The 12,949-nt window shown below is 38.0% G+C and overlaps 1 protein-coding gene across 1 annotated transcript in view; it reads left to right on the forward strand.

Annotated features, from left to right (window-relative positions):
* The window catches only part of LOC110376705 (heme peroxidase 2), a 38,541-nt gene that overhangs the window by 23,438 nt on the left and 2,154 nt on the right, over nt 1-12,949 (forward strand). The window contains exons 5-23 of the mRNA XM_064038309.1: nt 2,372-2,441; nt 3,448-3,577; nt 5,392-5,584; nt 5,941-6,078; nt 6,310-6,539; nt 6,800-6,925; nt 7,018-7,170; nt 7,304-7,479; nt 7,611-7,749; nt 7,928-8,196; nt 8,491-8,664; nt 8,969-9,145; nt 9,417-9,620; nt 10,072-10,314; nt 10,685-10,869; nt 11,290-11,558; nt 11,866-12,015; nt 12,246-12,392; nt 12,724-12,880. Coding sequence (XP_063894379.1) covers nt 2,372-2,441; nt 3,448-3,577; nt 5,392-5,584; nt 5,941-6,078; nt 6,310-6,539; nt 6,800-6,925; nt 7,018-7,170; nt 7,304-7,479; nt 7,611-7,749; nt 7,928-8,196; nt 8,491-8,664; nt 8,969-9,145; nt 9,417-9,620; nt 10,072-10,314; nt 10,685-10,869; nt 11,290-11,558; nt 11,866-12,015; nt 12,246-12,392; nt 12,724-12,880 — 3,330 coding nt within the window. The remainder of the gene's footprint in view (nt 1-2,371; nt 2,442-3,447; nt 3,578-5,391; nt 5,585-5,940; nt 6,079-6,309; nt 6,540-6,799; nt 6,926-7,017; nt 7,171-7,303; nt 7,480-7,610; nt 7,750-7,927; nt 8,197-8,490; nt 8,665-8,968; nt 9,146-9,416; nt 9,621-10,071; nt 10,315-10,684; nt 10,870-11,289; nt 11,559-11,865; nt 12,016-12,245; nt 12,393-12,723; nt 12,881-12,949) is intronic.

Genomic DNA, 12,949 nt, shown 5'->3' on the forward strand with positions numbered 1-12,949 from the left:
TGACTGCCAACTTGAACTTGGCCGCGACTTTACCAATTAAGTTGATTACATTGTTAATAACAATAATAACTTACTGGGGCATGATTACAACGATTCTATTGCTACCCGTGAACTTTACAAATGTCCTTGTCATATGCACAAAGTCAACTAATGAACCGTTTTAGTCGAAGTTTATATGTCACACTACAATCTACAATTATTATCAATCATTTACGTCTAGGCTCTTCAATGACTGCACTATGGGTAGACGAGAAAGTTTCTCTATCTTTATTTGTAGCAGGACCTAGACCATGATCCTATTGTAATTGAATGAAGCTCTCATAGCCATACGTACTTAAATACTTATTATACCTACAATACATGATTTCTTGATCAAATCTAAAAGTGGTTTGTTTTTTTTGCATTGCGGTCACTCGTACAAATATTTGAATTAAACGTGCTAAACCGCACAAAAAAAGAAAACGTACCTATCGTGCTTGTAAAATCCTGTATTACTCATAACCAAGAAACTTTTTGTCAATTTTGGATTAGTCAGATGTCCAACAAGGATAGGTAATACTTAGTATTACCCTTGTGAACAAAATACGTGATAAAGGAATTGAGTTCACGCGGTCAAAACCAGACTTAACGCGCTCTGTCATTGGAAGTCTAAGTACTTAATCTGTTGAAAACTATGCATATTCAAACAAAACCCATGCTTTTATAATAACCGGATCGATAACAAGCGATTTTTATAAAGCTGTGTTTCGTAACATTCGTGATAGTTCGCGGGGTCGTCGTCATAGCATAGAAAGGTTACGTATGTAGCGGTCGCAGTGAAAGCTATAATGAAGTAACAGGCTTGCAAGCAGATCTCAGTTCCTTATAGGCTTACTTTGCATATCATAGAGGAGACAGCTAATTATACCAATTGTTAGCGACGGATGGTGATTACCATTGTCTCTTAAGGTTGCTGTAGCGTGTATAATTAACGTCGTTATCGAAAGCCCTTTTTGTTTGCAAACAATTTAATAATGAAATCTATTATGTAGTTTATTAGCGAAACAATTGATATACAATGGCTGAACAAGGCAAACATTTTGACGGTGAAATTGCAATGATTTATCAAAAGCATTAATTACATTTATTAAAAGCATTAGCTGTACATTCGTGGCAGAAACAATTGCCTGAACACAAGTTAATTACTGTATAAAGTGAATGTAATATGTTATGAACTGTTCATAATGATAAAGATCTGAATTAATCCGTCTTATATTAAGGGCTCGTTAATTCTAACACCTACACAAAGCCTTAAGAATGATAATCATTTGTTACGGTGGCCCTTAGCATCATTTGCGTCATACAAACGTAATGAGATACTTCCTTTTATAGTTTTCAGAGATAAGACTATATTGTCTCGTATGTCGTATGTAAGGGAAAGTTAAGTACAGAGTATATACGTTGTTAATGTGCTTATTTTAAGTACATTACTCATGTGATATTGTATTGAGTAATTCAAATTTTTGGTACTGTGATACAAGTTTATAAATAGGTAGGTAAACTAGATACGGTAATACGAAAAGTTCTTCATAACTTCGTTGTATTAACGTAGCTTTGACCGCATACATAACATTTATCTAAATTAAAATCAGCTTAAAATAATTATGTGCATATAAATGCAATTATAGCTAGCATCTTCCATAGATAATTTAAAAGCCACAGTATAGAACAAACGTTCACAAGTTTCTTATGTTCAAACTATAAAGATTAGCTAATCCTATTTTTGTATTTAAAAGTATAAATGCATGCTAATATACCAATCTCATAAACTTTATTCATCAAATCTATTCAAATTCAATAATATTAAACTCAGAATTTTAATGAACGTACATTGCAGTATAATCAACGTAATCACTAACTGACCTAGTCATCTAACCGGTCTGTATTAAATCTAGGTAGTTATAATCTGTGACGCGTAATCCGATCAATCTAATTCTCGCATGGAATGTACGTAGGTACAGTCAACTTCAGATCAGTGGTAATAGTTTTATAGGAAAATCGTACTTATTACAATCGAGTTAAGGTGCATGTTAGTTACCACTGATGTGCAGTTTACTGTACATTGGTACAGGCGATAAAATTAAAGCTTCGGTAATTCGACGCTTTAGTAATACGTAATTCGATATTGGCATAGATAAAATTAATTGAATTATTTTTAATTGATCTCTGTTTTACACCTCATTTGATGTTGCGTAACTGATTCTTTATTTGTTTGACTGTCTTTTGTTTTTGTTGTACGCACGTGCCTTCTTATGAGCATATTATAATGATAGGTTATTTTATTTTATAATGTAAGTATATTTTATAATTAATTTATATTTTATTGTTATAGGATTGCAAAGGAGCCACATGCGAGTATGTTCGTTCCGCACCCACAAGGAACATCGATTCTTGCGGTTTTGGTATGTATTGAGACCTTTGAAATCTCGCATACACCAAACAGCAGCTAAAATAGATATAAATTCTAAAATATTTATGATATAATACCAGCTATTTAATCACAAATCCACATATTTTACTAGTCTGTTTATAATGTAATGTTAATCAGTACCAAACAGGACTACCTACGTAGCAAGCGTAGGCCGTATTAGTTTACATCATTCACAAAATGTCCAGCTTGATGAATCTATGTTATCATACAAGTTGTCGAAAGTCAACTTCACGTGTCATAAAATATCGTAATAGTATGTTATTTTATGAATATTCATAGCCATCAGAATTTCGTAGCCAGCGTTCCGCGCGGCGACTCACAGCTCGTTCGAAACGTTGCACTTCACTAGGAAGTGATTCTGACAAGCCAACAGGTTTCAGTCAACCAGTGAATGTTTCTTAATTTTGTAACGTTGACATAATCTTGCGCCTAACATGCGGCAAAAATGTTGACTGGCCAGTCGAATTGCTTGAGGAAATGAGGCGGCGATCAAGGCTACATGAGCGGCCTATCTTGATTTTGTTCCTAGTTCATTAACTTTGGGACAAGTGTTGAACTTCCTATACCTACTTGTAAAATTAAAACAAAACTTTTATTACGATTTTTCGCAGACAATTGGATTTATGAATTATGTATTTGAATCCACAATTTAATTTACGCGTTATTAGGCTTATCGTTAATGGCTCTCATACAGGGCAAGCTACGCTATTTTTTTTCGTGGGAAGTTATCAAATATCCCTCTCACTGTGGGTGCAGCTGAGAGAGTGTCAGATTCTTACTGACTAAAACCCACAATGTTCCTGTGACTCTTTGGAACAATCCTACAGTCCTAAGCTCTGCTGTCTTAACGAGACGATGTCCTCTGAAATTACATAAATAGACAGTCAAACATCGCCAATCAAAGAAAATATCATATAGCTGCAAATAACTTTCCGAGCTTTAAGACATCTTATAAAATGTTAGTTTCTCTTCAACAGAACGCCGTGAACAAATGAACATGGCGACATCATTCCTCGATGGGTCTGCGTTGTACGGCAGCTCGGAGAAGGAGCTCCGATCTCTGAGACTCTATGACGCTGGCAAAATTGACTTGGAATCATGCCGCAAGTAAGTATTAAACTACATAAAAACTTATCTACGATATACAGGGAGATTTCCTCTCTGTTGAGAAGTTTTTTATACGATTTCTAAGTATAAATAAAGAGTACCCATGGAGGCAAAACTAAAAGCTAAAAGTGTTCCTATGAAAACGATATCAAAATAATGCATACCTATAAAGTGCACTATGTACTTACCTAATAACTGATGACCATACCTTTTAGACACGTTTTTATAATAGCCTAAGGCTGTTCGAAGATTAGAATAATAGGATGTTATATCTTACACAACAACAAATCGTTTATGCATACATGATAATTATTATTGATCTCCGATCGGTATCCACTTAATCAAATAAAGCCTTCAATACAAAATGTGAGTACAAACACGGAAGAAAACAAACCAGTAATTAGATTGCATCATTGAATCCATTCCCATACAATACCGATCATAGATATTATAGAAACAGTGGTTAATGTGTGAACTATTCCCATAGTTTGGTACTTATTCAATCGACTTGTACAGTCATTGTCTTTACTATTGGTCGTACATACCTACATACATACTTGTTCATAAAGCTCAGTCACAATACAGAAAAGGTGATGGATGGTTATTCATTCCTTTACGTTATAAATAGTTCCTACCTAATGGGAGTGCGTTTTACGAAGAAAATACGTAACAAAACGAAAGACACAAAATTTTCCCGAAAATTAAAATGTTAATGTCTTATTTTATCCGATCGATTTGGGTCATGGCGGCTCAAAATCAAAATCAAAAATCAAAAGTCATTTATTCAAAGTAGGCTGAAAATCAGCACTTTTCGAACGTCAAAACAAAAGACAGCCCCCAAAACGCCCGCCCTTCACCACTTCCTATGTGTTCTCAAAATACTGTTCTCAAAATAGGTACAGCTCTATTAAAAATATTTTATTTCTCTTCTCAATTAAAACCTCGAGTACCGAATACTAGTCAACCATAAGAAAGTTTTTTTCGATGTACTGATGCTGCGATTGAATAATAATATTGACGAATTATGTAAGCTTGTCAATAACCGCACCACACCTGTGTCTACAAGCGAGTCAGCGTGTTTTTTTATGCAAAATTATTTAAAATCAAAATATTATACTTATTATGTAATCTCGTATGCCTTAAAAATAAACTAGCAAAATGACGGAACAACTTGTTTTTTTTTTCAAGTCAAAAATATTTGATAAGATTTATCTCCATTCTTATTTAAATCTGACAACATTATTGCTCAAGCTATTCAACATTACCCGCAAAATTCTGACAAAGAACGGTTTCTGCCCTCAACACAAAACAAAGATAGAATTCCTAGGTGTCGTCACAAAATGGATTGTATGCAAATATTGCCGACAAAGTAACCTTGAGATGATTTGCATTCCCACATAGAGATTTCAATCTTTTTACATATTTGCATTGGCATCTATTGACTCGATGGGTGCGTGAGCTGTGAAGTGCAGATGATGGAAACGATTGTGGGAAGGCCGTGTGTCAGGAAACAGATGAGCTCGGCTCAGTGGTGCCGACATTGCGGTTTTTGTACTCGGTTATGTAAAACTTATTTAAAATTATGTGCAAGAGGAAGTGTGTAACAGTTTAAAGTCCGATCGGAAGTACTTGTATAGAAAAGTTCACGGGTTTTACGACATAAAGTAGCATGCCCTAGTTATCCTAATCCAAAAGTTAACGGTCGCGTCTCTTGCTTTATCTATCGTCAACCTATATTAGAGTGAAGCAAAGCAAAAGAAAAAAACAATTGTCCTGTTGATTGTTGAACATAATCCGTTATTATTTTCTTTCAGGTGCAAAGACGGATCACCAACCGCCCCTCTATACAAGACTTTACTCTCTGAACACAACCGCATTGCCGGCGAGCTATATACTTTGAACCCGTTCTGGGATGACACTACCCTGTTCTTGGAGACCAGACGAGCGGTGGCGGCTATCATCCAGCACATCACCTTTAATGAGTTCTTACCTGTACTTTTGGGAGAGGTAAGCACAAAAAATATCTGAGAAATTGATAATTTGGTTCCATAGGGGTACAACTTACTTCGTTGATTTTAACACGCTTATATTAGCTTCATTTGGTAACTACCTATATGTACCTACGTACGAAAATCTTGGAGTCTTAATTTGACCCACTTCCCGGTTTTTCCTTCCCTTTGATTAGGATGAAATTTTACATTATGCTCTGAGTTCTGATGACAATACATTACTAGCTAAAAAACGTTACAAAAAGCGTGTTTCGTTTAGTTTCCTTTAAGTATTCTATTTTGTTTATTTAGCAACCTGTTGTTGGGGCATATTTCGGGCTGAAGAAAAGTCCTTATATCAGTTATCAATTTCAGGTTGGCATGGCTAAAGCTGAGCTAAAATTGACATCTCTTGGCTTCTGGCGCGGTTACTCCAGTGCAATCCGTGCCGGTGTCTACTCGGAACTCGTCGCAGTCGCTCCTATCTTCCACGCCATGATGAATGAGAAACTGGTAAGTAAAATAACTCGGTACCCTTTGCAATTCTGCCTAATTTTATCTCATTCTCTTAAAAATCGAGGAAGATCGATAGATAAACGTTACTTTTTTAACGAGATCCAGTAATGAGGTCATTAAATATTCGATCAGTTCTAAAGAAAGACCGCAAAATTCAGCTCTCTTGAGACATTTAATCCATGACCTAAGAAACTATTCAAGTACTCAATCCCATCTCCTCCATTTCAGATTAACACAACAGCCACTTTAGAACATCTAGTTCGCACCAGCGCCCAACACGTCTCTCACTTCCCAGCCTCAGCACAATGGGATCTCAACAGGGCTCGTGACCATGGAGTGTCTTCATACTTGAGGGCACTGCGCATGTGTGAGCCTATGGCAACCATCAAGTCTTTCGGAGACTTCAGTAAAATGGGCTTCGATAGAAAACAGCAGGAAATGATGGCTGGCATGTACAGGTAAGACTTATTTTCATACAACCCTACCTACGCAAAAAATAATAGTACCAATAGTAGCACAAGTGAACTAGTATGTACTATGGAATATGGACAAACTTTTTTCACAAATATGAACTTCAACAACCACATACCCAAACCTCCTGACTCTGAGAAATATTATGCTGAAAACCACATCAAAATTGGTTCAGTCAAACGTGAGATAATCGCGAGACTGAGAACTTCCTTTTTAAAGTAGGTTAAAAATGTATTTTTGTTTCCAGGAGTCCTGACGATGTGGAACTAATGATTGGAGGTGCTATGGAGAAACCAGCGTCCGGAGCTGTTGTGGGATCAACCATCGCATGCGTTTTAGCACTGCAGTTCGCTAACTTGAAGAAGAGTGACAGGTAAATTATTTTTACCACATGTCTAGTTATATATTTTAGTCATCTCATTTACTTTCGATATCTAATATACTATACTTTCTTTTACATTGCAGGTTCTGGTATGAAAACGATTTGCCTCCTTCTTCCCTATCTCCTGATCAGCTCGGAGCCATCAGGAAAGTGTCTCTCGCTGGAACTTTGTGCGCTGCTCAAGATACTTTAACCAGCGTCCAACCCAAGGCTTTCGTTAGAGAGGATCCTTACTTGTAAGTGTTATTTTTGAGAACATTAATGTCATAAAAATAGTCTTCTTTTGGCCAACCAACTAACTATCCTTCTGGCAAAATCACAATGTAAAATTTTCGAAAATTATTTAACTAAACCTTATTTTCTTCCTAGGAACGCCGCCCAACACTGCTCTCAACACAACCGTCTAGAACTTTCTGCGTGGAGGGACGAGAGCGGAGCTAAGGCCGCTGAAAGACTGTCTCAAGATATGCTCGCTACTGCATTGGAGAAGGCTAAACAAGAGATGGCTGATAGGAAGAAACTGGAATACATGTTGTGGGAAGCACGTAAGTTATATAAAGATCATCCTGATGTCCTGATAGACCAAAGCATATACTATTGAAAAGTAAATTATGGTATGAGATATAAGCTTCCGTTTTTAGGAAATCTTGCTAAATGTTAACTTCATTTGTTTCAGGTGGTGGAGCCGACCCTAAGTCACCAGTAGGAACTGCAGCGTCGTTCTCAAAAGCCAACAAATATGCTCTGAAACTCGCTAACACATCCCTGTTCTTGGAATTCGCCACTAACGAGCTCATCAACTCTATCAACAGCGGGTAAGATTCCAAACCGTTTAAGTCTAATTCTTAGCAATTTTCAAAGCATAAATTATTTCTAAATTAAATTTAAAGTATAAAGCTGAACTGTAATTGTTCTTACAGCTCCATTCAAGTATTCAAACACTCGGACCTTCATGATCCAAGTACCTACAACTGATTTTTTGTTATTTTCCAGACACCGTCGTAAACGTCAGATCTTCGACGACTCACTCGGTTTCGGTACCTCAGACTTCGTGGACTCCTTACAATCAGTAGACATCACGGGTTTCCTTGGCAACGACCAGTCGGGACCCATCATTGAACCCCAATGCGATGACAAGGGTGCTTGTGAACCTGATAATCCCTTCAGAACTTACACTGGATACTGTAATAATTTGAGGAACCCTAACTTGGGCAAAGGATTGACGACTTTCGCAAGATTGCTGCCCCCTGTTTATGAAGATGGTGAGTTAACCATAATACTATAGTTACCATTGACAAGATAATTAGAAGAAATCATTATTTGCAAAACTAGGATATAACCACTAAAAAACCAGTTTAAAAAATTATTTCAAAATTCAAACGACCCCATTCGATTCGATCCCATTTAGCTGGAACTTAGTTTTTCTTTGTAAGGTACATTCTTGTTTATTATTTTTGTATTCTCTTATGAAAAAGCACCTTAATTTTAGTATCCTCAAAATCTCAGATCCTTATAACTTTTCTTTCAATATAACTGATTTGACTTCTTCTTTCCAGGTGTAAGTCGTCCCCGCATCAACTCAGTGACCGGCACTCCCCTGCCGTCTCCTAGAGTAGTGTCCACCGTCATCCACCCGGATATCTCCAACTTACACACTCGCTATACACTGATGACGATGCAGTTCGCTCAGTTCCTCGACCACGAACTTACTATGACGCCCATCCATAAAGGTAAGGCTTTTTATCTGTAGTAATCACATTTTCAGATTCTTATCGTGAAAATCGGTAGTCAAGAACATTTTGCAGTTGTTTTCGATGTTTCCAGCATTCACAACATTGTCTTTTCAAGGTACTCAGAAAACTTGGTTTCCGTCCTTTGGGTCATAAATATAACTCAAGTTTATACACCACATAGGATATACACAACTGGGGATAGGTACAATGAGTACTTTTACAAGTATATACTCGTGTGTTAGTACTCTCAGGCTGTTCTTTTTCTTTCTGCCACCATTTTGAACATTTTCTCTCTACTCAGGTTTCCACGAATCAATTCCTGATTGTCGTTCCTGCGACTCCCCGCGCACGGTACATCCGGAGTGCAACCCGTTCCCCGTGCCGCGAGGAGATCACTACTACCCTGAAGTCAACGTTACGTCAGGAGAGAGGCTCTGCTTCCCCTTCATGAGGAGTTTGCCAGGACAACAGCAACTTGGTTAGCACATATTGAAATAACAGTTCGATTTTTTTTCTGTAGACTGTAGAAGTGTAGAGTTATGATCATCCATTACAATATTGTCCCTTGATTAGTAAAGTCTTTATGAATTCCTTCTCGTATGAGGTCTTTATGAAATGAGACATGTATGGAGAAAAAAACCTTTTAGTTTATTCCTAATTCAATGACTCTTAAAGCTGACCCCCTTTGAGTGGCTAAAACTATTGTTATAATAATTATTTTTAATTGACCCCCAAACTTCACATTTCAGGACCTCGTGAACAAGTCAACCAGAACACAGCTTTCATTGACGCCTCAGTCATCTACGGCGAGAATCCTTGCATTGTGCGCAAACTCCGCGGCTTCAACGGTCGTCTGAACGCTACCACTAACCCTCATAACGGAAGAGAATTGTTGCCCAGGAGTGACAGTCATCCTGAGTGTAAGGCGCCTAGTGGATTCTGCTTTATCGCTGGTGAGTGTGTATAAATTTCCTAAATTAAGACAGATGATGCAATTTCCTGGCTTTATTTACTATCTCTATATAATCCACTTATACCTCTACGTCTGAATACTTCCTTATCTGCTTTCCCTACATACTCTTTTATGCACTCCCCTTATAGACTCCCTTAAATACTATCCTATTCTACTCCCATAATGTACCCCTAATGTCCCCAGTGTATTCTCTTATTACTCCCATGATGTACTCTACCTTATGTACTACCCACAGGTACTCCCAGTTGTACGTTGTACTTCCTTAGTTCCTTATATAGGTACTCACTCTATGTAGGTACTAATGTAACGCAATGAATATGAATGTCTGTAAATTGGATAGATTTGCCCAAAACATTTTTGGGCAAACCTAACTTATTCATCCTTACCTTAAAATGAAATGAATGAAAACTTTAAAACCACTTCATTTTCAGGTGATGGCCGAGCTTCCGAACAGCCAGGTCTAACAGCCATCCACACAATTTTCATGCGCGAACACAACCGCATCGTAGAAGGTCTTCGAGGAGTCAACCCTCACTGGGACGCCGACCAACTGTTCGAGCACACGCGTCGTATCCTCGCGGCTACATTCACACATATCATCTATAACGAGTTCTTACCAAGACTGCTGTCCTGGAACGCTGTCAATTTGTATGGATTGAAGCTGTTGCCTTCAGGTAAGACTAATTAAAGATCCGAAAGTATGTTATCCAGATTATAAGAAGAGTTTGGATGAAGACAATTTTTAGTCGCCTAAATGATGATGCCTAAATAAGGCATCGTATACTCTTTTGGCGACAGTTTTGTAAGCGTCGTTGTAATATAATGGTTGATTCCAAACTCCTGAACCTGCAACATTAGTTATTTTGTCGGCGGAATACAGTCTTCGTCTAAAGTCAGCCGTAGTGGTGGAGTTTTACAGGACTGCAGCTATTTTATTTCGCATTGGCTATTTCGTCCATTCCCATTCATATTGAGTTTATTCCATGGCTACAAATCACATTATAAGGCAGTTTAAATTCTAACCGATAAACTAAATTCTTCCAGGCTACTACAAAGAATACTCTCCTACCTGCAACCCGGCCATCGTAACAGAGTTCGCGGCAGCATCATTCCGTTTCGGTCACTCGCTACTGCGTCCTCATCTACCTCGTCTGTCGCCGAGCTTCCAGCCTGTCGAGCCCCCGATCCTATTGAGAGACGGATTCTTCAGGCCTGATATGTTCATGTCTGTAAGTATCTTGAAAATACCTGATATCTTCTAGATAGAAATGTCCAAAATAGAATCTTGGATATAAGAATGACTTGAATTAAAGTCACTTTTGAGATCGACGATTATTGATGATTGCTATTTAAGGGTAGTTTGTACCATTTAACTTTAACGATAGCCGAACTATAACCAGCCATGTACTTGAAGCCCATTGTCAAATCGGCGATTTTAACTGAAAATGGTTCGGTTACTAAAATGATATAATGGTTAAATAGTGTAGCCCACTGTAATTGAGCTACATAGTGCAATCTACCATAATTGTGCTTTATTATGACGAACATTGTTCCAATCTATCAGGGCTTTAATAACCATCGCAATAAGTTCCATTTCTTCTTCAGTTAAATTAAAAAAAATCTTTCTTAATAAACAATTATAATTCCAGCACCCACCAATGGTAGACGAGCTGATGCGTGGTCTCGCCTCAACTCCCATGGAAACCCTCGACCAGTTCATCACGGGAGAAGTCACAAACCATTTGTTTGAAGACCGTCGCATTCCCTTCTCTGGTATCGACCTGATTGCCTTGAACGTGCAAAGAGCGAGAGACCATGGTATACCGAGTTATAACAACTACAGAGCACTTTGTAATCTGAAGAGGGCGACTACCTTCGAAGATCTGGCGAGGGAAATTCCTGATGAAGTTATTGCCAGGTATGATAACCAAAAAGTATTTATTTAACAGTTTATGTACATACCTAGTTACACAAAGAACACAAACAAGGAGACAAATAGAAATAAAAATTACAAAGGCAACAGCATATTTCATAGGAAATTCTCTTCCAGGCCCGTTATGGAAGAGTTGGAACAAAAAAGAGATAGAAGGATAGAATGTGTAAAAAGAAAAGAACTTTTTACTTTAGTTTTTTTCTAAACATAACAGAGAGTGTATAGTTTTTCTGGAAAACAATACATTTCAAGGAATACAAATTATGATAATACATATTAAAATTATTTTCAGGTTCAAGCGCATCTACGCGACAGTGGACGACATCGATCTATTCCCGGGTGGTATGAGCGAGCGGCCCCTGCAGGGAGGTCTGGTCGGACCTACCTTCGCTTGCATCATCGCCATACAGTTCAGACAGCTTAGGAAATGTGATCGATTCTGGTAAGAACAAATATATTTTCTTTTTTGGACCCCTTTTTATAACATTTGAAAGTTATCAATCCACCTCAGTCTCTGCTCAGATAGGTCCTGACAATCGTCATACAAGACCTATTTCAAGAATAAGAGCTCTCCCATTCAGAGAATTTCAGATTTAAATGGACAGAAAAAAATATAGTCATCCCAAAATTTAGGAGGATCATATTAAATGTACGATGTTTGAACTCTTCCAGGTACGAAAACGACAACCCAGCGGCTCGCTTCACGGAACAGCAACTGGCTGAGATCAGAAAGACAACGTTATCAAAACTGATGTGTGACAACTTTGACCATCCCGGAGACATACAGAGGGCCGCCTTTGATTTGCCTAGCAACTTCTTGTAAGTATCTGACACAATAATTATCGGAGTACTTAAAAGAAACCGAAAATTTAGGAATAACCTACAAAAAACTCTCAAGACATAAACCTCAGAAAAATTATGGGAACTTCGTGTACCTATGTAAATACTTTCATATTTTCTCAGAAGACTGGGGATTGCTTTATGCATCCTATCGTATCGCGCCCTTCACTTCATACCAACAAAAGGACCCAATAACTCACTTTTGCGCAGTGAACGTCAGCGCTCGCCACTAATATAATATAACCCAAATACATCTTGTTCCATCTTCAACAATGTTTTTAAACCTCTACAATATTCCTCTTCCTCACAGGAACCCCCGCGTATCATGCGCATCGCTACCACAACTGGATCTATCAGCGTGGCGCGAGAGCTCTGCGCAGGGCTGCCTCATCGCCGGCAGATCGGTAGCTGTGGGAGAGTCCGCCTTCCCATCGCCCTGTACATCTTGTATATGTACTGTTGAAGGGGTAAGTGTTAATACATATAAATACTGCTAAAGTTAAGAGACCTGGCGATTTTTAGTTCACAATTCCACA

The sequence above is a fragment of the Helicoverpa armigera genome, chromosome 2, assembly GCF_030705265.1.
Source record: "Helicoverpa armigera isolate CAAS_96S chromosome 2, ASM3070526v1, whole genome shotgun sequence".
Classification (NCBI taxonomy): domain Eukaryota; kingdom Metazoa; phylum Arthropoda; class Insecta; order Lepidoptera; family Noctuidae; genus Helicoverpa; species Helicoverpa armigera.